The 27,323-nt window shown below is 39.2% G+C and overlaps 1 protein-coding gene across 1 annotated transcript in view; it reads left to right on the top strand.

Annotated features, from left to right (window-relative positions):
* The first annotated feature begins 11,640 nt into the window (after positions 1 to 11,640).
* The window catches only part of kcnh3 (potassium voltage-gated channel, subfamily H (eag-related), member 3), a 605,399-nt gene continuing 589,716 nt past the window's right edge, over positions 11,641 to 27,323 (top strand). The window contains exon 1 of the mRNA XM_039756314.1: positions 11,641 to 12,240. Coding sequence (XP_039612248.1) covers positions 12,165 to 12,240 — 76 coding nt within the window. The 5' untranslated portion in view covers positions 11,641 to 12,164. The remainder of the gene's footprint in view (positions 12,241 to 27,323) is intronic.

Below are 27,323 nucleotides of genomic sequence, written 5' to 3'. Positions count from 1 at the left end.
TGTTCCTGAATTTCTTTGGATCTTGGCATGATGTCTAGCTTTTGAGGTGCTTTTGGTCTACTTCTCTGTGTCAGGCAGCTCCTATTTAAGTGATTTCTTGATTGAAACAGGTGTGGCAGTAATCAGGCCTGGGGGTGGCTACGGAAATTGAACTCAGGTGTGATACACCACAGTTAGGTTATTTTTAACAAGGGGCAATTACTTTTTCACACAGGGCCATGTAGGTTTGGATTTTTTCTCCCTAAATAATAAAACCATCATTTAAAAACTGCATTTTGTGTTTACTTGTGTTATATTTGACTAATGGTTAAATGTGTTTGATGATCAGAAACATTTTGTGTGACAAACATGCAAAAGAATAAGAAATCAGGAAGGGGGCAAATAGTTTTTCACACCACTGTATTTGCTGTTGTCATTCCACTGCATTGGCTCCCTGTATCAGCGTGTATTAAGTTCAAATCTTTGATGCATGCCTAAAGATTAGTCAAAGGGTCAGCATGTATGTACTGTATATGGAAACATTTGTGAAGTCCCATGTTCCTTCTCGACCACTCAGGTGTGCTGATGAACAGCATCTGGCAATGCCACCTCTAGGTGGCATCAAATTTCAATTCATATTATTTTTCATGTGTAGCTCCCAGCTGGTAGAACAAGCTGCCCCCCTCCATTTGAAATTCTGACTCCCTCAACTTTTGAAGACTCTTTTTGTTTGGTGAATTTTTGTCTAACTGACATTAGCTGTTAGGTTTCTATATCCAAGGAATGTTTCTCTGAGCTCTTTCATTTGTGAAAGTCAATTTTGAACCCTTGTCTTGTAACACTTGTTCCTAAATACTCCACCAGACTAATGTTTGCTTAATTATGTTTACATCTTTTGTAAGTTGCTTTAAATAAAAGTGTTTGCTAAGCAAATAAATGCAAATGTAAACGTCATATAACTTGATTTGTGTTCTTTTTCTGCAGTATTGTTTATTTTGATGCCGGTGTTGATCAGACTATTTCACTGCACATGCACATGTAACAATACTTATCCTATGTACAGTGGTGCCTCGTATTCCGAATGATTCTAACATTGAACTTTCCAGAATTTGAATGCTAAATTCAAGAGAAATTTGATCCGGAATTGGAATGGTGCTTCTACATATAAAACTGTGAAAAAATGCAGCAACAGATGAAATTTACGCAGCAAGCAAAAACGTCATCTGTTGTACACCCAAGTCATATCTCGCTGTGAAAGCATCTCTTGTGTTACACTTGTGTGTTTTCAGTGCTTTTATTGCTTTATTTTTGGGGTGTTTGGTTGTATATATAACCCCTGTCTATTAACCATGGCATTCACGTGGGACATCACTACTCCCCACTAAGGTACAGTAAATGCAGTTTCCATGTTATTCTACAGTATTTACATATTTTATTAAATGTTTAAATTTATTGGGGCATTTAATTGTGTTATTTATCAAAATGGTATTGTTTAGGGTCTGGGAACGCATTAATCCACTTTCCATTATTTCTGATAAGGAAAATTGATTCAGACTTCGAACAATTCAGAGTTCAAATGGCCTCCTGAAACAAATTAATTTGAAGTAAGAGGCACCACTGTATTTACCCAGTAGTGCCACCCTGTAGACCTTACATTGAACTTGCAGCTGTTGCTTGAGAGTTCTTCCTGTGTTTCTCCTCTGGGTTTCCTCCCACATCCCACAGATCTGCAGGTTCTTTAATTCCATGCATCTGTGGTTCTCTGTGTGAAAAGAAACTACTAACATTTGTGTGAAATTTGCCATTAATATGTTTTCAAATGTGCTCCTGTGTTCTTGTTGAAACTGGTGACTTTGAACTGAAGGTGTGCCGAGTAATGGCCTCATCTGGGTCACTTCCTGCCCTGTACCTGATGCTGCTAGTATCCTGAGACCATACAGTAAGTAGACAGTTTTGAAGAATAGATGCATGGTATTTTGCCTGAAACAAACCCCACTGTAAATGCAGAATAGCAATTACATGAATCACTGTACACTTGTGGCTGTATAAATTGATCATTTCATTAAAAATTCTTTCCTTTTTATGGCTCTTAATTACCGGTATTAGGTGGTAACCAAAGCAGAAAGCAATTTTATGGGAACTGCTGTGTTCACTCATATTTATACAAATTATCCTGCTTTTCACACTAATTTTCAAGATGTCTTTAGTGGGTTTCCTGCTGCACCCACAATGGAACTGCTCCTCCTCTTTGACCCCTACATCTGCTTCACCATGAGTGTTGAAATGTGAGATTTGCTATTCTATTCTCCAGTCTCATTTGGGATTGTTAAAAGACTTTTTTGGATTTCTGAAGGGAAAAAACATATAAATATATACTGCTGTATATAGTATATGCTTTGGGACTCCTAGTCAACAACAGTTATTCCTTAATTGTTATATGTCATTTTATGTTAGTTATTTGTTACACTTACTGTACAACCTGAGAATAAACAAGTGAGTAGGGAAAATGATTTGTAATTTAGTTGTCTAATAATTCTGCACACTAATAGTTCCCTAATAATTGCACCCACTTACATTTTCCCCTGAGAAAGACAAAACTCGCTTTTCTTTTGTTCAAAATTCAGGTTTGATGAAAAAACAATTTGGATTGATGGAAAGTTTTGTATATAAAATGAATCCTGAAGAAATACCATTTGCCTAATAACTGTGCACCCAAGTGCATTGCTTCTGAAGAGGAATACTAATTGACAACACAAAATGTCTCATAGAAGGATCTTAATAGTGTTATGTACCAGCCATGGTCTGATGCCAGGCTCAGGTATATTTCCTTGTTTCAAAAGGTTTTCTTGTTTTTCAAATTTTTTCATTTTATGTTAGTTCTGTTTTAGTAGTTTTGTATTTTTTTAATATTATCTAATTTTATGATTTCTGTTAATTTTATATAGTATAATTATCCCATGTCTATGCTGTGTATGTATGTTTCATTTAACATCCTTTGTGAAATGTAGGTGGAACCCCAAGAAGCAGGTCCACCATGACATCACTGCAGAAGGACCGCCCTCGCCTCTGTAGTCTTGCTGAAGGCGAAGGCCCTCCAGACAGTCATGAAGTAGTCTAGTGTGAGAATCAATATGATAATTACTGTTTGGATTTTCTTTATTCATTTTATTAATTTTATATAAAAGCAAATAACAAGCCATACAATCTAATGAAACTTAACAAAACCAAAATTCAGCCCTCACCAAAAAGAAAGAGAGGAGCGACAGCCAACAAAGCAAATCTTTGAAGCAGCAAGGAAGAGTATCCTTTTCCCAGATATAGAAGCTTATTCTAAAATGTTATTGATTAGATCCTGCCATATTTTTAAAAAGTTTGAACAGATCCCCTATGTGAGAATTTTTTTTTTTTTTTTCCCAATTTCAAATAGTACAGAACATCAGATACCCACTGACTTAAAAGTGGTGGGGTGGGATTCTTCCAGCTGAGCAAGGTAAGTTTGAGTGCTAGTAGTGTAGTAAAGGCAATACAGTTTGTTTGTCCTTCTCTACTTTAAGCCCATCTGGAAATACACGAAACACAGCTGTTAATGGGTTAGGAGGGATTGTTACATGAAGGCTGTCTGATTGGCATTCAAAGACTTTTATCCAAAATGTTGTTCATTTGGTTCATGCCCAGAACAAGTTGTCCTATGAGGCTGGAGTTCGATTGCAACATTTGCAGGTGGAATCTTGCCCTGGAAACATTTTGGAGCCTTTGTGCTCCACATAGCTTATTTTGTTCTATGGAGCATTTGTTAAAATAAATATTTTTATTTCATAAATAGCTTGTTTTGTTTCTAGCCAGGGTTTCATGGTAATTCTCCCCTAGTGGGAATTTTTGAATCACTGATTGGAAACTCTTTCATTCATAACAAAACTAAAATGAAACTAAAACAAAGCAGATGGAGTGTGTATATGTGTCCTGTAATGGACATGGGTCAGATCCAGGGTTGCATTTGATTGCACTAGAATAGCCTCCAGTCTGCCATGATGCTACAATGTGATTAAAACATTATGAAGGTGTGAACATGTTTTTATGCTTATCATATTAAAAACAAAAAATAGTAGTAATGATGATTTTATTAGCCTCTGTAATCTAATGCTACAATGATGCTTAGTGCCACCAGGCTACCCTCAAGTTCCTATTAACCAAAGGGTAAAAAGATAGAGAGATGGACAGATGGCTGGACGGAGGCAATGTCCGATTTGTCTGTGCAGCCTGTCCATTGAAATATTTTAAAGAAATAATGATCTTGCAGCTGTTTAATAGAAAATCAATTAAATGATATGTTTTGTACAATATACAGTATTAAGCACATTAGCTTAAATTAACTTCATTATGTACTTCTAGATTGAACAGGGACCCTTACCTGACAGGAAGGCTAATACAGTGATAGGATTGGGAGAGGTGATGACATTTGAATATTTTCTTCCCCAGTAAGCTAGATGACATCATTCCTGTGCTTCATTACCCATTCAGATACCCACAGGGCATGCTGGGAACTGGAGTCCCGAAGTACAGCCCTTTTGGGTTGCTTGGGTGCCACCAGGGTAAGCTGTAGGTGTTTATAATCCCTGCTTCGTGGGACCAGGAAGTTCTTCCAATAGATCATGTCCTAACGCCAGAGGAACTTCTGGGTTTGAGACAAAGGAGCCACTCCGCCTCACCTCAGGGAGTCTTTGTCAGGAGTCAGTGAGTGACACTCACCTGGAAGAATGGAAGAAGAGAAGGAGCATTGAAAGTGTGTATTTGGCTGTGTTAGTGATCCCTTATTTGAACCCGGGATTGTGTTGTGTGGAATAGTGTGTGGTTTGGAGGTCAGTGGTGCTCCCTTGTGGTTACAACACACATTTTATTATTGTACAATATTTGTTCTTAAGATTAGCTTTTCAGTAGCCTTATGACTTGTGGGTAGATACTGTCCCTGAATCTACTGGTGTGAATAACAATGGCCCTGTACTATTTGCTAGAGGAAAACAGTGAGAAGAGTGGCTGTGCAAGATGGCGAAGCTCTTTGATTATCCTGTTTGCCTTTCTAATTCAGTGAGTGTTTATAAGCTTGGGGCCAATAATATTAATTGTGGCTTTCAACACCCACTCCAGAGCTTTATGTTCTTGAGCCAAGCACTAAAGCATGAACAAGGAGAGTTTGGGTCTCCAGTGAGACACCTTCTTCTGGGTATAGGATCTGTTATATGCTTCAGCCCAGGAGAGGCAGGATATATGGTAGTGATGGGGGCATGGTCAGTCAATCTCTTGGGTTGTCTTCTTTGAACTTTGAACAATTAGTGACAGCATCCTCTCTCACCCCGGGGTAGTACAGCATACCTGACCAGATCCAACAAGGTTGCCCTGAGATGCATATGCATGACAACACTAATATTAAATTCCTTTAGTTATTTGCTTAGATGCAATTGCAGAAGATGGTTGAATTGTGTCAGTGTCAGCAGTGCTTTTTACTTCCTTTGGATGGTATATGTGTTTTGTCTTGTAGGGTCCTATGGAAACCCTATTTTTACTTTTATATTCTTTATTGTATGGTCAGGTGGTTTAGCACTTCCTTCCCCTTCCCTTCTACATTTGTAACCTCAAGCAATTATACAGAGTAAAGGAACAGGCTGGAGCTAAGTTTCACATTTAATTATGTATTATTCATAATATGCCCAAAAATAAAATGGAAGCAGAGTGCAATATGAATGTTGGAAAACCATACCATTACAGCCTAAGTAGCAGTGCATCTTACTCTCATTGGTTTCACTTGGCTTATTTTCAGTCTCACTTGCTTTGCTACTACATGGCCTTTGAATGGAGTATTGAAAAAGGCCACATCTCTGTAACAATAGGGTTGCTAGATACAGTTGTCTTCATTCTGGTCTTCTTTTCATGGCCAAATATTGATAGCACGAGAGAGGTAAAGGCAAGATGACCAACTTTATACCATTCTTATTACAAATCATGAACCAATGTGGCATCTACATGATACAGAATGGCCTCCGATTCAAAACCAATCATAAACAGCCATACTTCAGACCTGTAGAATTAGTTTAACTGTCTCTTCCTAGGCCATTTATTAATGAAAGCACTCAGGTACAACTCATCCCTAAGTTGCTTTGTCTAGTTATGGCCTGCTCTTGCCAGCTAGGTAGTTTATTGCATTCCTGCATGAAATCCAAACACAGTCAGGTGCCAAACTGGTTTGATACATATGCCATTCCCCAACCCCAACATAAATGTCACATCCTGAGTCAGTCCTAAAGACTGGAGGTGGTGGTTTTATATAAACATCAAAGCACATCAAAGCACCACTGTTCTTGTCAATAAAGTAAAACATGCCTCCTGGAACACTGATATTACATTTAGTTTGTCTAGCTTACAAATAAAGACATACAAAGTATTTATCAAATTATATGCTAGATATAAACTCTACTACAGTGTGCCACACTTCAAATGAATATTTTGCAATTAATATTTTAACGAATGTAGCTGTTAGTTCTCTCAACATTACACCACACACTATTCTCACAACTGTGAACAACAGTGACAACCTATTATTCACTTCTACCATTAGAGCATTGATTTTCTCAAATACTAATGTATAATCTGATTTTACAGAAAGGTGTTTCCCTTGGAACAGGTTCTTATTTTTAATGCTTGCAGTGCACTCTTCACACATTTATATGTTTATTAGGAGTCTTTGTAGTAGACATTTTGGCTGTAGAAAGTTCATCATAATCAGAGGTTTGCTGTTGCACCAGGAGCACCACTGTTCTTTGCAGTTCATTTTTCACTTTGAGCTCCATCTTCATGAGGTGTTAGATTGGTTTAGAAATGTGACACTCAATAGGCTGTCTAATTGTTCCCACCCACTTTTTAAGCAAAATTCACTCATGGTTGTCTCCAGATGTATATATTATATGTCTTGCTCTGCGAGACTAGTCCAGGGTTGGTTCCTGCCTTGTGCTTAGGACAGTCAGAATTGGCCTTGATGTTCTGTTATGTTATACACTGAGTGACAAAAAGCCAGATCCTGATCATGACTTATGTGTTTACATCAACATAATATTTGCATCCTCCGTAAAGGCTGCAGAAAAAAATAAAGGGCTGATCAGTAGGAACATTAAACTGGAAACAAAAGTGAAACATAAATTAAGAGACCCGACAAGGCAGAAAGCTGACTATCAGCTAGCCAAATGAGCAGGACTGTCTGAATGCTGCATGATCCATCAAACATGTCAGGTCCAAAATGATTGAAATTAATAAAGCTCAGTAATCAATAATGATGAATAATTAAAATTTGATTTTTATCCAGCATCTTTAATCATTTTAAAAGATTTGCTAGCATGGCCCACAATTCCAATCTGAATGTTGTAATCATTAATATAAATATATACATAATTTTAATAGAGTTCTCTTGCTGTTGTATATCTAAAACCAAATAAATATGGACTTAGTGCCACTGCTTTGTTTCTTTTCCTTGTCTGACACTGCACAGCTAGTCTCCGCACCTCACATGATTTCAACTAAAACATCCCTAGAATTTAGAGATATTACAGCATAACAACTTTAAAAGGGAATGAGAGGAGACCATTCAGGCCATCAAGCTTGTTTGGTTAGCCAGTGTTAAAGGTGTCCAAAAATCACACATTTGTATTTTTTATCAACTATTGGAAACCTAGTAGTTTATTAAAGATCACCAAGACTCTTCTTATTGGTGCAGTCTTTAATTCCCCAACCCCCCCTCCCCCCTCCCAGTTTCCATTGATCTCCTCAGGCAAGTGTTTCACTATTTAATTGAAGGAATTCTGCCACCATTTGAGAAATTGCAGGACCTGAATTGAAAGCTGAAGAGATTAAGGTCCCTTAACCTGGCAAAGAAGGTTTATGCAGACATACCTTTTCATGTTACATCTTTATACACATTCACATTTAAAGCTAGAGATCTGTCCATTCTCTGTTGCTTTCCGTCCTTCAGACATTCACTTTTTACATTGGACCCTGTAATGTCATAATTCTTCTGCTTCAGTTACTTTTGTTCCCATATACTATCTTTTCTTTTTTTTCTCTTAATTGCAGGCTCCTCTTAATATCTGCAAATTTTAACATCTAGTTGACTCTGTCTGTCAACTTATACATATTGTTGTCCTCTTTCTATTATTAGTGTTAATAATTTTATATAAAATAAAGATTGATTTGTTGTCTCATACTGTCAGTAGTGTCACCAGAAGGCACTGTATAGGACTAAGTGCATTATGATAGAATACAAAACTGAGGATCCAATTGAAGTAACACTGGATTACAGAGACAGTGGCATCAACCCTGGCATTACATGCAGTGATCACCACAGCTGCAGAATGAACTAGAATGAAAGAGTGAATAGCATAGTACCTAATATTTCTATCACAGCCAAAAGTGCCTCAGGTGGGGATCATTGTGAGGAAAGTAAGGAAGTAGAGAGCTGAAGATGACATCAAACAAGGAGTATCCTGGTTATGCACCAGTGGGGTGATGAGTATGGTGGCCACAGGACAGTCAGGCTTGAGAAGCTGCCCCATAATCTTCTACCAGTTGGTCGACAGGAGGTGAAAGTTTCTGTGAAGGAGTTATGTGCCAACAAGATAGTGGAAATGTAGCAACAAAGTGGCATGCACGCCTTTACTATTGAGCAGGAACAAAGGGGACTGAGTAATAGATCATGGAGAGAAATATGCCAAGTCAAACACCACCATATTAAGTTCCTAATCCAACCAATCTATGATGTCTTGTTTAGCCCAACAGATCTCTGTGTTGCTGGGGAAAGGCTGAAACATTGGCATGCCCTCTGTGCTGAGGAGAAGGAACTTCAGAGCACATTGTTAATTGATACCTAAAAACCCTAGGAGAGGGGCATTGCCCTTGGTGCCAAGACCAGGTGCTGAAGATAGTGCAAATCTATCTCCCAATATGTGCCCACTAAGCAAACAATTACTTTCACGAGACCTAACCCCAGGCACTAGCCAACCTCCTGGGAAGAACAAGGGACTACACAATTGTGAGCAGCCTGAGCAAAGAAGCTCAAGTTTCCCCAGCACATCTCTATGACCATGCTTACACCATACATAATGTTTCTGTCAGATTCGTCTAAACAGGTGGTCATGCTTGAACTAACTGTACCTTGAGAAGACTGAATAGAGGAAGCTCAATAAAGGATGAAGGTCAAATACCAAAACTCGGTGGAGGAGGAGGGCTGTAACAGGGGTTAGAAGGCGCACTGTATGCCCGTATAGGTGTGCTACAGAGGGATTGCTGGTCAATTGCTTTGTCAATCCTTCAGCCAGATGAACAATACCGGAACGTGTAAGCCAGTCAGGAACAGTACTGGGGCTTTAGAGCGAGGCTCAATCAAGTTGGCTGGAGATGAAAAGGAATAACCTGAGGCAGAAGGTTACTCAGACACAAATGGCAAGTGGTCTGATGTTGAAAAACCAGAAGCCACAAGTGACCCCAGGTTACAACAATGAAGATGTGTCTATGTGCATTGCAAGGTGTGTAATTATATCATTTTATCTATTTATTATGCTCCTTTTAGGTTTATGTATTGACTTCACACCAAGCATACAGTAAGATTTAATGTTCTAATGGTTCATGGTAAGTCTTCTAGGGCACTCTGCTAGATTTCCCTCATTGGTAATTATGGTGGTTAGCAATGCGTGTACATAAATTACTGTTCTGAAACTCACTTAATCCAAATCTACATCATGAGGGGCTAGGGCAGGGTTCCAAACTCTGGTCTTGGAGGGCTGCAGTGGCTGCAGGTTTTCATTATAACAATTTTCTTAATTAGTGACCTGTTTTTGCTGCTAATTAACTTCTTTTGAATTAATTTTAATTTACTTGTTTTTTAAGATTTGTTTCCCTGAATTTCTTCATCGTTCCTCTGAATTGCTTCATTTCTTCCCTTAAATGACACCCAAACAGAAATGAAATGCGAAATGAGTGAATCAACAGAAGGCCAACTAAGTCACAGCCTCAAACTCCAGCTAATTTCACTCCAATCAGATGCTTAATTAGGAGCCGATTCTTGTTGATAATTAAACCCACTTTTTAATTCTGTGGCTTGTTGCTGCTCTCAATGTGTAATAACATACATTTCAGAAATTGTTAAATTTTCTCTTTTCTAAGAGCACTATTAAAATGTTTTATGGACCTGAACACATCAACATTCCTGAGACCTTCATCTTTCTTTATTTTCAGATACTGTATGATGGACACAGTTTACTGGTCATGTTTTGCCTCATTTTGTACCTCACTGTTGTTTGGCTGCTAATTAAGGGGAAAGAAACAATTAAGGGGTCAGAGTCTTCAAGGGCAAGTCAATTACAATTAAGTCAAAAGAAGTTAATTAGCAGCAGAAACAGATCACTAATTAAGAAAAGTATTAGAATGAAAACCTGCAGCCACTGCAGCCCTCCACGACAGGAGTTTGAGAACCCTGGGCTAGGGTCTACACCAGGGGTCCTCAATCACAGTCCTGGAAGGCTGCAGTGGCTGCAGGTTTTTGCTCCAACTCAGTGGCTAAATAAAAAGCACTTATTGCTCAAGTAACACTTCTGCTTCACTTTAGTTGTATCATTTGTTAAGATTTTGAATCCTTATTGCTTATTTTCATTTTAAACAGCTGTATTCTTAGTTTTTAATTGCTCCTAATTATCAATAATATGCAAATGACACAAGAGACCAACATTTCTCCATTTAGCTTGTTACCAATTACACCTGTGTGTATTTGTCATGCACTATTGGGTTTAATTAAATACTTGGAAGGAAAGTGAGGTGAAAAAAGGACTAAGAATTACTCATCCATTTTAGCCTTCACATCTTTGTATGATATCGTTAGAAAGGGGAAGAAAATATAGGATATGAGAATTACCTGACATAGCAGAGTTAAAGCACTAACAAGCCATGAAATTAAATTATTGGCAAGAATTCTTTCTAATTAAGCAACCAGGTTAGAACAAAAACCTGCAGCCACTGCGGCCCTCCAGGACTATGATTGAGGACCCTAGTCTACCCTGACAGCACTAGGAGCAACGCAGAGCAAGACATTAAACCATTGCAGATCTCACATTGTGTTCATATTAATTTGGAATAGCCCATCAGCCTACCTTCAAGTCTTACTGAAAAGCCAGACTAGAAACCAATGCATGCTCCACATGGAGGACAACTGGGTGTGGGGATGTAAACTGTGGGTCTGGAAGTTGGCAGCTTGACTCACTGTGCCACCTGCAGTTATTATTATTTGTAACTTTCTCCAGCCTTTCACCTTTTTGTCTTATCTAATTCATCAGAAGGAAAAACTGCCATTGCTCCAAGCTTCCCTCCTGCTAAGGATTTTCATAAAAATCTCATAATAGTAAGTAACAGACCTCCTCACCTTCACCACATGACAGTTAAAAAAGGATCCCAATGTTTCTTACAGCAGGCTGCTAATTTACTGAGCCTTCATCTTTCGTGTACAGTGGCCTGAGGCTAACAAGCGCAGACTGCTTCAAAAGCCCCCTTTTGGTCACGCCTCTCCCTCCTTCTTTCTCCCTTCCTTTCTTTCTTTCGTTTCTTCCCGTGCCTTTCCCTTCTCTCTGGGTGTGAGAGTTACCTGGGAGCGCATCGCGCCGGGGCCGCCTTTGTTCCAAAAGCTCAGCCCCTCCCGCTTGGTCCAACGCCCGGCCATGTGACTCGACATCTGCTGTAGAAACCAAGCAACACTGAGCGCTGCAAGGAAGAGGGAGAAAGAGAGACGAAGACCGGAGAGCGTGAGGCGCTCGCTACAGCCTCCGGGAAAGGAGATCTGTCAATAGCCGTCAATACTCGGCAAACTGCGCCATCTGCACACTATTTCTCCCGATCGTTCCAATTGAATCCATGTTCTCCATCTCTCAGAACGCCCCTGACTCGTTGCAGGATCTACTTGCATGCAACTTTGTGCATAGTTTAGTTCCTTTTATTTGCTGGAACCTTTGTTTGGGCTTTCCTTGAAGGATATGCTTCCACTGGCAGTTAGAAACTGGACAGACACGAGTCTCGGTTCCTGCAGGGGCTAGCCAGTGCGACCCCCACCAGCAGCCGTCCGGCTCGGCTCCGGGTCCGAGGTGAAGGGCCCGGCGACTCGCACGAGGATGCCGGTAATGAAAGGACTGCTGGCCCCTCAGAATACCTTCCTGGACACTATCGCGACCCGCTTCGATGGCACTCGTAAGTTAACCTTCTCTGCGCCTTTTTTATGCTTGAATTTAGCGATGCACGAATTCGGAAAATAATCGCTCATTCCAGATTATGGATTTCACGCATTGTCTGAGGCAAATCACGGTTATGCTATTTATTCCACTGGGCTTGTATTGGATTTGAGTGATGTGGATGCCCGTGACAGACGCCTTTGAGCAGGTAACACGCAAGCTTGGTCTCTTTCGCAGTAACTTATGGATGATTTCTTAGAAGTGAGAAGGAAAACACTTCAGACGCCTGTCGGTTAGTTTTAGCCACTTGGGTGCGATTGTTTCAATATGGACTCCTCGTCTGCACAAAATATTGTACCTTTGATCCTACTGGCATGTACCCGGGCATGCACACCTTTACTATTGAGCAGGAACAAATGTGCAATCCGTCCTAGTTTGTTGAATATCTTGATTATTACTTCTACTTGTCAGGTGTTTTGAGAATATCGTAGTTAACTGTTAACGGTTTTTATTTATTTAGCAGTGGCCTTTTTCAAAAATGACAAAGTTCACATCTTTTCGGCAAGACGCTCCGGTTCAGTAAAAGATAACGGATTTATTTATACAATGGATTACATGCTGCCAGGTGCACAGTTCTGAAGTTAACGTCTACGGTTTATCATTTAATAATGGTAAATACAAAATATATACTTATTCATTTTACAAGTCATCTTTCATAAAAAAATTCTACGATTGCAATGTAAATAATTTCGCATGCATTCAAAGTTCTTTCCTGTAGGGTACCTACTGTATATTTTCACTTCCAGTGTTAACCTGCTCTGACCTATACGCAAGTATAAACTCGAGCTTCCGAAATAATTCTGTGTCCACCGTTTCTCAAAATTAATTTAGCACCCTAAAAGTCGAAAAACACTGCATCTGGATTAAAAAAAATTGGAGGAAGTGATTGTTTACTAGTAAATACAACCATTTACAAAAAAAAAAATGACCTTACATCGCAGGGGTTCGAATATACAAGAAGCGCCCTGTGTGCGTTTTTCCTGTCTGATTGTAAACTTCAAGGTTTGAAATTCTATGTTTTGATTTTCCGCAGTCATTTCAATATAACGATTTAGTTTCCAGTGAAGTAAGTACAGGTCAGTATGGTCTGAAATTGTTCCGTTTTTGATCAAGTTCGTGGACTGGCATCCCGACCAGTTTTGTTTGATGACAGGGATAAGCTCCGATCCCTCAGTTAAGCGGATTCTGTGACTAGACTGACGGCTCTATTTTTAAATACAATTCAGAAAAGAGAGCGTCACTTCAGTCCGCTTTTTTTTTATTTCAGCACCATGGCCAGTGATCGCTAACTTCTGCTCCACATCCTTATGAGCGCACCTTCTCTCAGAAAATTGGTCTGTTAGGAGTTTGCGATCCCCCCAAAACCCAAAATATAAACTTCAGCTTCCAAACCGACCTTCATTTATCATTTAAAACGGGCATGAGAAGAGTTTTCTAAAAGTTTATAGGTAGGGCAGCACTGTTGTAAATGCGTGAAGTTTGTACGATCTCCCGGGCTTGTTGATGAGTTTTGGTGTTTTGCCAGAGCACGCCACTTCCAAAGAATTCAAGAATATAAAATCATTAAGTACAGTATATGCTTCATCATAAATCTTCAAGCTTTGAAATGCCCAATATTGACTGATAAAATGAACTGGAATCTGCAATGTCGGAAAAGAAGAGTCGGTTAGAGAATACTGGTATCGATATAGTAAACTCATGTCGAAATGTTTAAAGTTGAACTTTTCAATGTGATTGGACACTTGTGGGTGTTCACGAACAGACTTAGAGTTCCAGGAAACTGCGTGACTGTGCTCTGCGATAGATTGACATCCCATCCGGGATTGCTCCCTTGTCCTTAATGCTTAGACCACAAAAACAAGCAAATAATGAAAAAAATGGGTGCAGAAAATAAATGCGAGAACGGATGAAAAGTTGATGCATTTCTGTTGAAATTATGTTGAATTCGCCGATTTGATAGGTTCTAAAATGCATTATCTACAATTCAACTTTTGTTCAGGAAGCTAATTAATACATCGGGGAAAACGCTGAAAACATTCCGATCGCCAATAAAAAGGCGTGTACGTGAAGATGTAAACCAGTAATGCACGCGAGAAGGCCACAAACGATCAGCGCTGCGAGCAGTGTTACTGAAATCAGAGGCGGGCAGGCTCAGTCCCCCAGTATACTGCCGAGCTGCTCTTTAATCAGTCAGTGCCTGAGGGTCCAGCAAGGAAATCAGAGCATTAATCCGATCCGAGGCGGATTAGAGTTTTAAATGTATCCGTTTGTGGCCACTCGAAGTCACACTTCTCGATCTCGCCTTATTCTGTAGTGTATAGTGTAGTTATACAGTATATTCCACGCACCCCAGTAACATATGTGTAAGACAGTCTCACAAATGATGCGATCATCAGAGAGAGAGCTACGGGATAAGTGGTTGCCGCGCGACTGGGACGCCTGGAAAACAAAGCAGCGCATCTAACCTTTGAAGGGCGCCTGGGGAGAATTTTATGACAGTCTCCGAGCAAAACATGCTAATATGTGCGATCTGGTTTATGAACATCAGTCCAATATTAACTACCGCTAAACGGAACTCTCTCACACACAAGCAACACTTCTTTCATTAAAATGCAAATTGTAAACTGTAACCTCCCAGTGTCTAACAATTGCTAAATCTTTACGACAAAATCTGAACTGGATGAGAGCAGTTAAATGTCAATGTTTCATTCAAGCCATCAGCCCTATGGAAGCAACGCAGTAGTGTTATAGAGTAAACACTAGGACACGCTTGTCGGAGCTCTCTTTAAAACATTCACCTATTTGTAAAGTATATATGGCTTTTATGTCCGATTTGACGTGTAGAAACTTAGTAAGACGGACCATCGAATTCGGAATACTGTATATGCTCTTATTTTGATTATTTAAATCAAAAACCCTGTTTCTAATACACGATGCTTCACTAAGTAAGCTCAGCCTTAAGTGAATGATCTCGTGAGTTTTGTATAAGGCGATCTTTTCAAAAGGATGTAATTTTTCTATCGCTCTATGAACACCATTATGTACGAAAGCACATTTACCTCAAATGACACGAACCTTTGCTAAAGTTGTCCGATTTTTCTTATAATCTTGCGGCCAAGTATTGGAAATACAATTGTCTCAGTTACACACGTATTATATAAGATTAATACAGGAGTCCAAAATAGATAAGAAGAAGAAAAGAAGCATAACAATAAAGACGGCAACTGGGTAAACTAGAATCCACAAAGACATCCTAATTTATTAGATGGTCGTTTCACATAATTGCCATTTTTATATTAAAATGTAATTCCTGGAACCCCGAAAAACGCTCGGCGAAGAAAAGAAAGAAAGCGCTGGAAGCACAATAAGAGGCAGGCAGTCAGGCAGCCAGCCGGCTTTGGGGTAGAGCAGCTTGGGGGGCGGGGTGAGCAGGGGCTCCTGCAAATGCTTTTCAATAAACACAAAGAAATCCTCCTTGTTAATGGGTTCGGAAAGCAGATCGGCCTTGTCTGTAGTAAGCAGCACCAGCCTACTAAACAGACGAAGATAACGGCGCTTATTTCCTGCATATGGAGTGCAATAAAACAGCGACTTCGCGCAGAGCCCCAATTCAGTCCAACAGGCGCAGCGCCGCTCTTTAAGCGTTCTGGTGGCGGACTTGCTTGAAATTAACACATTGTGCTGTCCTCAATATCTTCTGTAAATGTTTAAATAGTAACTCTTCTTCAATGAAAATTTGTATTCCAGATCAATAAATGCATATTTATGAAGTGCTCAAAGGTATTAATTCAAGACGAGTTCTTTTGGAGCCCGAAAAAGCAGTAATTTCGTATTTTTTATTTTGATTGTATTTTTTATTCATAAACAACGTTCATTTTTATCTGAAATACAACATCGAAGAATGTCGTTTTGTATTACAATTTGACATCTGGTGATCAAGAAATGCATTTCCTATTTCATTACAATTTGTTTTATTTATTATAGCCTCAGCCTTAAATTCAAAAGCACTTAACACCTCAGCATTTTTCGCTCTTACCCCATCAGTGAATGGATGGCACGTCCACAGAGGGGATTTCCTGCGAGGCGACTTGCGTGACTTGCCTTTAGTTGGCGCAGAGTCTCCCAGCCTTGTGGAGAGGGGAATCCCCACGGGGATCCCCCGCTCGTTCGCAGCAGGACTCTGGCAAGATCTCGCGTGGATGGCTTTTCCTCAGTCGCGACTTATCGGACTCCACCTGTGTGAATGTAAATCGGAATTACTCTGCATAAAGCCACCTCGTCTCTTGCGGGTTCACGATTATGAAATCTACTTGCAGGGAAAGAAAAAAGATTTAAAAAAAGCATGGCATCGGTGAACGTGGCGATCGGGTGTAGTGTGTTGTCTGCGCGCTGTGAAAAACTACTTAAAATTGTATAGCACATTCCATACAAAGATGAAATACATTCAAGAGTAGTTAAAATTTGATTGCAAGATACGGATCAAAATAAGTTATGTTACAATATCTCCAAATGATATAAGTTCAAAAATATATTTCTATAAAAGTAGTTTCGTCTTGTATTGTGCTAAATAATCCCGAAATTAGATTATTGTCTATATGCTTATACTCCATGTTCAGTTCTGAATATAAAATAAGTAGTTGTTAATATACATAGTATTATTCAGCCAAAGCTATTTATCTATCCAAAAAGGCAACTGCGACACAATCTGTTCTGGAAACACATCAGATTAACTTGACTATAACAACCTGGGATTCTCCGTCTGCAATGCATGCACTGTAGCATTGCTTTCCATTTTGGATTTGGGTAATTTAATTGCTGATAAGAACTGACCTATAATCCACCAGCGAACCTTTTCAAAACATTTGGCTGTGAATAGCCTTAACATTTAGTATTGTCATGAGTTCAGTTAGAATTAACTTTTTCCTGCAAAGATATATTTTTCTAAGAGAAAATATTTTTCTCCAAAGTATGTTTTTAATGGGATGTATGCACCTACTAAAAAGGCCAAATTAAAAGGTTTATTTATTCAACATTTTTATTTTAATACAATGCCATCCATCCATCCATCCATTTTCTAACCCGCTGAATCCAAATACAGGGTCACTATGTACAATGCAAAATTGCTGGGGCCGATAGGGTATAAAATGGTATAAAAGATTCTCATTTTGAATGAAGCACTGTCCAGCTTTGCAAGTGTTCCTTTTCAATATTCTAGTTTAGAAATATTTGTGTCTTTCTACTCTAATCAGTCTTTGCCGTGTGGTCTTGGTTGCTATCGGTTTCCTTGTAGTTTGCTACACGTTTTCTATTCAGCCTTGTTTATCGGCTCTGTTCTTCTCATGTCTGTGCAACTTGCAGTGTCAAAACAACTGTGCAGTATTTCAAATTAGGTGACTTCATCCATCTATTCAGAACTCAGTTTTTCTTGGACATTGTCGTGGAGAGCTAAAATCACCCACCCATCCCTGCATCCATCCTTTTTATAACCTGATTATCCATTTTTGTGCCAATCCCAGCAGCACTGGGTACTAGGTGGAGCCATCTCTTGGTGGGCACCAGTCCTCCATAGTGGATACTCACGCATACACCCCACACTCACTCAAATCAGGCTGATGTGTACTTGCCAAACCACCAGGTATGAGCATCTTCATTTATCCACTATTTGTTTTATTCCATTTGCTGAAAAAAAGAAACTTACTTTATGAGAAAATAATTTGGTAAAGAAGGGTGTACTTGTCTTTTTCTTCTCACTGAATCTTTGTACAGACACCTAAAGTGATAATCAAAGTCTGGTTTACTTTAATTGCTTCTACTAATTAGGCCCTCACTGTGATGGTACATTTTCTATCATTATCTTGTATTAAGTGATCTCTTTTGAGGACAGAAATTCATTAGTTGTTTCTTCTATTGAAAACTTTTCATTAGGATGTAAAATGGAGTTCATTCCATCCCTGTTTTTTAAGTCCTTTAATCTTAAAAAAAAAATTAAAAGAGGACGTTGCCAATGGCCATGAGGCCGGCCAGTGGCTCTGTGCAGGCCAGCTGTTAATACAGAAAGCTCTTTATGGTCGGATTGCCACGCTAAAGACCACATGCTCAGCTTGGAAATGAAGTAGCTTTGGTCTTCAGTGTGCTTTGATTGGCCGGGTGACAATTCAGGTTGGGCTTCTTCTGGGATCTCCTGACGCCCTTCTGGAGATCTTATTAATTTAGTTAAAGCAACAATAGAACAAGAAATAAATTTAAAAAGCGATGGTTAAATTATCTTTGACAAAAGAAAATTTAGTTAGTTAGGCCTTGGAAAGAAGGGAACAACTCTGATCTCCACTGACTCTGACACATTGTAAGTGATCTGGCTGACTGGCAGCTCGCTCCTTGCTATACAAGCTACTGTAAGTGCCAGCATGAGAGTTTTGGTGCTGCTTCTATATAAAGGTCTGTTCCAGGGTGGCATTTAGGTGGGATACGCTCCCCAGAGGTTATGGCAAACCACCCCAGCCATTCTGTCTGATGTATTATTTCTTGTTTTATTACACCTAGTATTTTAGGTTCCACCATTTTGGTCTGAAGATGATTCCAGAGCCCTTATTAACTAAAATATCACTTCTCTCGAGTTTAGGATATGAGCAGCCCCTTTAACAATAGGCATTGTCATTTATTGTTTTTAATTGCAGCATAGCATGATGACATTGGGGTTAGCATGCTTCTGCAACACTGGGATCAGTTCCTGGCTAGGTTTGTCATAAGTGTGGAACCATATAATTCTCAAGTTTCCTCCATCCCAAAGATGACCGTGCAAAATTCTAAATTAGCCAGGTATGAGTATGCTATGTCATACACTTTGATCCCAACTTCCATGTCACACAATGTTCTCTTAATAGACTCTGCCTCATTGTAACCCTGTTGGAGATAAAATAGCTATTGAAAATGGAATGATGCATGGGCCATTCATGCTTTGTTTTCTGGATACAAATCTTGGCAGGTGAAATCAGTAGAGGCCGTCAGCCCTTGACACATCCAGTGGATATCCCTGAGGTGGTGAGGGAGCTGGAGGCAGCTTGCATTCAAGTGCAAATAGAGATGCAAACAAGTCTGAGTAACTGAAGCATACTTGATTTTGGTTTGTTGAGTCTAGTTGAAATAAAATTCAGTGCAGATTATTGCAGGCAGAGGAAATGAACTCTTAAAAAATATAAGGTAGATAGTAACCAAGAGTTGAAAAATGTGGCAAGGATTGTGGTCAAAAGGCAGTCAAATGTTGCTAGCAGAAAGAAGAACAAGGGCAGGGTTGTAGCAGTCTGAAAAAGACCCAACTAAGATTCACACCACCTGTTGATGGTGATTTATTTATTTTTTACCCCCAGGTACACACCCAGCCTTGACCTGAATCACGCACAACCTCACAGAGTCAAAAAAGCAAATGGCAATAAATTAGAAGTTGAAGAATGTATTAAAGAACAATAAATGAAATCTAACTACACAAACTAAAATGATCCCACCCCAGTTCCCTTTCCAGCAAATACACAATAAACAGGAACTCGCAAACAAAAATCAGGAGTGTATATTTGAGGTGTAAACCGCAAGACAATAATTATATTTTTGTATTATGCACATTAAAGAACCATTAACAACAAATCAAATCAAATTAATAGTATATTGAACAATTATTATAATAGTAAACTTGAATAAATCAGACTCTGTAGCTGCATGAATAAAAGGTAAACCACTTCCAGTTAACGGAAATAGCCCAAAAGTTGACAGAAATCTACATTTTGTACCTAATACTATGCAAAATTTGGTTGACCTAACTGAAAGTGTTCTCAAGTTATCGTGTTTATATATATGTATATATACACACACACACACACACACACAGATACACAGACATAATTCCAAAAATAGTATTTCCAGACTCAGGGAAGTCTAACACATTGAGATTCATCAAAATGTCAAAACAGAATTTTTGGAGGATTCCAATACTTTCCCTATACTTCGTCTATGAGAAAGTCAGGGAGGTCTAAAACGTCGAGATTCATCAAAATCTCGACAGTGAATCTTTGAACGATTACAATACTTTCCCTATACTTTGTATACAACAAAGTAACAAACAACTAACAAAAACCACGCACGATGAAGTCCATAACAAAGTCCAAAGTAAACGACAACCAATGTAGTGAAATGATGTTGATTGAATAATCCAGAGATCAGCTTGCTGTAAGTAAATGTAAAGAGCATTTGTACCGATACATCCTGATGATGAAGAGTGATGAGATTGGGAGCGCTCCTTCTCCAAAGGTCGACGAACAATGCAAATCAGTCCCCATGGAGCAGGCAGACACCAGACAGTCTATACACATGAGGAGATAATCCAGGACAAGAACAATAATCCAAAGGCCATGAACAGGAAGACAAAACAGACGGGTAAATCCAGAGAGAGTCTGGAGTCTGAAGTCAGGTACTGCTAGGAGATTAGGTTTTTACTCTCCGATAGCACTGCTACAGGGTGAAAACCTAAAAGCATTTATTCATCCATCCATTATCCAACCCACTATATCCTAACTACTGGGTCATAGGGGTCTGCTGGAGCCAATCCTAGCCAATACTGGGCGCAAGGCAGGAAACAAACCCCAGGCAGGGTGCCAGCCCACCGCAGAACCTAAAAACAACAATCAATAATAAGTAATAAAATGAACAGAACTAACAGAAGAAACCCTTTCCGAACTTCTGCACCTGTATCCATGTGAAGTACGTACTTCAGCATTATCCAAAAGCTTGGCCAGAGCTCATACTGCACTACCATCTTAAATACCCAAAGTGGGGAGAAATAACTGGTCTTGACACCAGCAGTCACGTTGTAGAAATGGGTGTCATTGTCGTAGACAACACGGCCATGGCCATGAATATTGAGCATCAAGTGGTGGCACCTGTGGAAGGAAACAAACATAAAATGAAGTTGTGATGACATCATGGCTTTAATGATAAAATCAAATAATATGAGAGACAAAAAAACCCCAAAATATTCACATGAACAAATTATTAAAAAAAGAGAAATGGTCCAATGGCTGGACAACCTGATGTATTTCAACAGGGCAGCACACACATGTTAAGCCTTTGTGATAGACAGACAAGCAAGCTCAGCATGTTAGCTGCTCTGTCTTTTGTAAATTTTATTTACAAAAATTATTCCAATATACAATATATTTTTCAATATTCCCTTTTCATGTGGAGGAGATTACAAGCAGCCCAAAGGAGGCCTTTGTGCTGGACCCACCGTAAGATTAGATAAGGTAGCATCCTGGAGTACAACCACTGATTCTCCTGATCAGAAGGAACAATTTCATCTGATTTATGATTGTGGTTAAGATGCCCATTGGACCAGGTGCTTCCCAAAAGACAAAAGACTGTCTATCAATCCCCTAACCAGAATATTCTAGTAAATTGTCAGATATTTAAGAGATGTTGTACCTTGAGCCCAGACCTATGTAGTTTTGAAATGTCTCACAGGTAGATTAAATTTTAAAAAGGCTAAGAATTCTTATTGTGTGTGATAGTCCTAGTGCAAGTTAAAACTCTTTTGTATGTGTCCATACTTTAAATGCAAGATAAATCTAACTGTAATATATTTACATATAACAGAAAGTTTAATGTAAGTCTGCATAACTAAATAAAGGGTACATCTCAGTGACCATACTGCATACAATGCACACCCCAGTGTGTATTAAGCTAACTGATGACTCATAATTGACACTGCTGGGCATCTCCTCTCTCCTTACTTCCACTTGTTGCTGTTGGGATAGGCTCCGGCCCGTTCCATAACCCGGAAATTGATATCGCTTCAGTTGGTTGAAATGGTGTAGTCACTGTCATTGTTCTCTCATTCTTAGTCCTTGGACTCCAGTTTGATTAGGTGGTTTAGTCTGTGTGTATTTTGAGTTGTCATGTATGTGTGGTATCTTTACAGGAACTCTTATCTTTTCACACATAACAAAAGTATTGCTGGTAGTGGGGGGGTTCAAAGAGTAAGGCAGTTCCGCATTGGACTGGCACTTGGGTCATTTATCATTTTTACTCTTATAGTGCATTTCTGATTTTACTACCCAATTCCAAAAAAGTTGAGATGCTGTGTAAAATGTGAATAAAAACAAAACACAATGATTTGCAAATCTCATACACCTATATTTTACTTAAAACAGAACATAGAAAACATATCAAATGTTGAAAATGAGACACTTTACCATTTCGTGAAAAATATTAGGTCATTTTGAATTTGATTGCAGGAACACATGTCAAAAAGGTTGGGATAGGGCAACAAAAGACTGGAAAAGTATGTGGTATTAAAAAGAAACAGGAGGAGGAGCATTTTGCAGTTAATTAGGTTAATTGGTAACATGATTGGGAGTAAAAAGAGCATCTTAGACAGGCAAAGTCTCTCAGTAGGAAAGATGGGCAGAGGTTCACCAATTTGCTCCATCAGACAAAGAAGAAGCCATATGCGAACATGATCCAGAAACACCACTGTCTTCTCTGGGCCAAAGCTCATTTGAAATGGACTGAGGGAAAGTGGAAAACTGTTGTGTGGTCAGACAAATCTAATTTGAAATTCTTTTTGGAAAAGATGGATGCCACATCCTTAGGACTAAAGAATAGAGGGACCATCCAGCTTGTTATCAGCACTCAGTTCAAAAGTGAGGCTCTCTGATGGTATGGAGGTGCATTAGTGCCCATGGAATTGGCAGCTTGCACATCTGGAAAGGCACCATCAATGCTGAAAGGTATTTACAGGTTTTAGAACAACATGTGCTCCCATCCAGGCAAAGTCTTTTTCAGAGAAGGCCTTGCATATTTCAGCAAGACAATGCTAAACCGTATACTTCATCTATTGCAACAGCATGGCTTCGTAGTAGAAGAATCTGGGTGCTGAACTGGCCTGCCTACAAGTCCAGACCCTTCACCGATTTTAAACACTTCATGCAATATGAAACAATGCAACAAAGAAGACCTAGGACTGTTGAGCAGCTCAAATCCTATATCAGACAAGAATGGGACAACATTCCTCTCCCAAAAGTCCAGAAACTGGTCTCCTCAGTTCCCAGATGTTGTTAAAAGAAGAGGGGATGCTACATAGTGGTAAACATGGCCCTGTCCCAACTTTTTTGAGAGGTGTTGTTGCCATCAAATTCAAAACGAACTTATTTTTTCTTAGAAAAGTTATATTTTCCCAGTTTAAACATTTCTATGCTCTATTGTGAATAAAATAAGGGTTTATGAAATTTGCAAATCATTGCACTCTGTTTTTATTTACATTTTGCATAGTGTCCCAACTTTTTTGGAATTAGGGTTGTATTACAGCACTAATGACCATTTAACTGATGTTCTCAGCTTCAAACAATGACTGAGTAGTGTGAATTGTACCAGTAGCCTAGTAATTTACAGTCTGATGCTTTAGTCCTTCAGCTCCACTGCCTGCTCCCTACTGCTTGTTGTTAGTGAGTGTCAATATGTGTTATGAGTGTGACCTACATGCTGGTGCAGGTTTTGGTGCCAACAGGATAGGCTATGCCCACCTGTGACCCAGCACAACAAAATTTCAGCACAACCTGTTACCTTACTTTCAACTAGTGTTTCTAAAAACTCACAGTGTCTGTTGAATGGCGTCTTAAAGGTGAGTGAGCGTGCTGGTGTCCTGTCTGCGTTGGTACTTACCCTATGCCCAGTACTGCTATTATGGGGGTCCAATTCTATGCAACATTATAACAGAAAAGGTTGGAATGAAAGGTAACTTGTACGTGACTTTGGCCAGTGAATTTCTGCACATTTCTCTTTTTTTATTATGCTGTATATGTAAAATGAATCAGAACAAAATGGTTTGCAGGCTTATTGACTACGAACATCCAGTTTTTTTTTTGTTTTTGTTTTCTTTGCCAATAAACTCTGCTTTAATAAGTTTACTTTCCTTTAAACTCATGTCTATCCCAACACATTTTATACCTCCTTCTAAAACTCTACCAACCCCCTATAGCAAGTGTTAAGAAGCTTATAGTCTAGAAGAATCAGAGAAACCAAAATGTACAGCAAAAAAAGAACAACACAGTTAGACAGTTGTCCAGCACTTACAAAATAATGATAAAAACTACTGCTTTATAAACTTTAGACATACATTGAAGGATTTTCTTGTAAACCCCTTTTGGGAGTTCTTTGAACAAGTGGCATTTCAAAGCGGGGTCTTGAGAGCTGTAGTGGATAAGATTTTAAACCGAAAGGTCAGTGGTTCAATTCCACCTCTGCTGCACAAGCTACTTAACCTGCTTGTGTTCCCACTGTTTAAAAAATTGATGTTAACAGTTGTAATGTATGCTAATCTTATACAAAGGCATGAGTCAAATATACAACAATAATAATCAGTAGATAGATACTTTATTAATCCCAAGGGGAAATTCACAAATTTTACAAAAGTATTCCACTGGTACGGACTTAGTGTTTAAGCATGTATCCCCCCAGAAAATGAAATCCAGGAATGAAATTATGTGATGTAACACATACTATTTAAGGTATTTTCATTTTTGTGTGTTTTAGTATTATAAACTGCTCAAAAAAATTAAAGGAACACTTTTTAATCAGAGTATAGCATAAAGTCAATGAAACTTATGAGATATTAATCTGGTCAGTTAAGTAGCAGAGGGGGTTGTTAATCAGTTTCAGCTGCTTTGGTGTTAATGAAATTAAGAACAGATGCACTAGAGGGGCAACAATGAGGCGACCCCCAAAACAGGAATGGTTGAACAGGTGGAGGCCACTGACATTTTTCCCTTCTCATCTTTTCTGACTGTTTTTTCAGTAGTTTTGCATTTGACTACAGTCAATGTCACTACTGGTAGCATGAGGCGATACCTGGACCCTACAGAGGTTGCACAGGTAGTCCAACTTCTCCAGGATGGCACATCAATACGTGTCATTGCCAGAAGGTTTGCTGTGTCTCCCTGCACAGTCTCAAGGGCATGGAGGAGATTCCAGGAGACAGGCAGTTACTCTAGAAGAGATGGACAGGGCCGTATTAGGTCCTTAACCCATCAGCAGGGCCGGTATCTGCTCCTTTTGGCAAGGAGGAACAGGATGAGCACTGCCAGAGCCCTGCAAAATGACCTCCAACAGGCAACTGGTGTGAATATCTCTGACCAAACAATCAGAAACAGACTTCATGAAGGTGGCCTGAGAGACTGACGTTCTCTAGTGGACCCTGTGCTCACTGCCCGGCACTGTGGAGCTCGATTGGCATTTGCCATAGAATACCAGAATTGGCAGGTCCACCACTGGCACACTGAGCTTTTCACAGATGAGAGCAGGTTCACCATGAGCACATGTGACAGACGTGAAAGGGTCTAGAGAAGCCATGGAGAATGTTCTGCTGCATATAACATTGTTCAGCATAACTGGTTTTGTGGTGTGTCAGTGATGCTCTGGGGAGGCATATTCATGGAGGGACACACAGACCTCTACAGGCTAGACAATGACACCTTGACTACTATAAGGTATTGGAATGAAATGCTTGTATCCATTGTCAGATCTTATGCTGATGTATTGGGTCCTGGGTTCCTCCTCGTGTACGACAATGCCCGGCCTCATGTGGTGAGAGTATGCAGGCAGTTCCTGGAGAATGAAGGAATTGATACCATTGACTGGGCCTCACGCTCACCTGACCTAAATCCAATAGAACACCTCTGGGACATTATGTTTCGGTCCATCTGACACCACCAGGTTGCACCTCAGACTGTCCATACAAACTACTGAGTATGATTTGGAGTTGCTGCAATGAAATTGCACTAGCCTGCTGCATCATTTTTTCACTTTGATTTTCAAGGTGTCTTTTAATTCAGCCCTGTGTAGGTTGATAATTTTAATTTCCATCAAACTATAAGGCATCCTTTCATTCCTAACACATTACCCAGTCCATATCAGGATTGAAATCCAGCATGATTTTTTTCCCTTTGAGATCTAATGTGTTTTCAAAGTGTTTCTTTAATATTTTTGAGCAGTATATTTTTTTCACTGTACACTCCATTTGCTTGCCCTGGGGAGGGCCTTGGTTAAAGGCCACAACACAGTGGCATCCAGGACCCCTAAATTAGGCTTTGGGAACCTTGTTATCAAAATTGTGGGCTTTCTTTGAATATACATTTTAAAAACATGCACTGGTATTATAAATCATTTAATGCCTATTAATGAGTTTTGCAGTAACATTTCCTCAAATATGAATCAGAATATAATATAATTCACCATAATGTGGTTCTTTTTGTTTTAGCCTACGTTATCCTTGAAATGGCAAATGTCTGCCTTTTCTTAACTGTAGCTGCAGGGCTTGTCTATCATTGGCACTGTGGCAAATTGGTTAATCCTGTTATAAAGTCTGGAACATAAATACCAAGATGAGGAGTTACTTCTGAAGTGTAGCCTCAGGCGAAACAGAACCCTAGTATTCAAATTGGGCCCCACCTACCCATGCCAGACTATAAGTAGGCTTCGGCCTACGCAGGCACAAAAGAGAAAAGCCTAGCACTAAAGTCAGTCTTAACATTAAGAAAGAAAATAGGAAAACAAATAAAGAGAAACAGTAAAAAAAAAAACTCAGGCTCTTTACACATTTCTAACAGAAAAGCACAAAAAACAAAGCAGAACCAAAAACTGGTGAAAACAAGTTTACCTAAATGTCAAACCCAAGGCTAACAAATTCAATTTACAATCTAATGTCAAACTGCACAAAAACAGAACACAGAATCAAACATACAGAAAATCTACACAAAGAAAGGTTCTCTTACAACTCTGACTTCCAATTTGAAAGACCTTATCTTCTGCCTGGAATATCCTCCTGCTGATACCCCCTGAGCCTCTCATAAATGGGACAGGGCATATTGATAAATGCATTAATATATAAACAAAAATTAAAAAATATAAAATAATTAATAAACCAAACAATATTCGAAACATAGCATACAGGAGAAACAAAAGCATAATCAATAATATAACATGCATGCAATATTGAAATAATAA

The sequence above is a fragment of the Polypterus senegalus genome, chromosome 6 (assembly GCF_016835505.1).
Source record: "Polypterus senegalus isolate Bchr_013 chromosome 6, ASM1683550v1, whole genome shotgun sequence".
Taxonomy (NCBI): domain Eukaryota; kingdom Metazoa; phylum Chordata; class Cladistia; order Polypteriformes; family Polypteridae; genus Polypterus; species Polypterus senegalus.
Note: the sequence above shows the minus strand (reverse complement) of the source record. Positions and strands in the feature narration are given on the sequence as shown.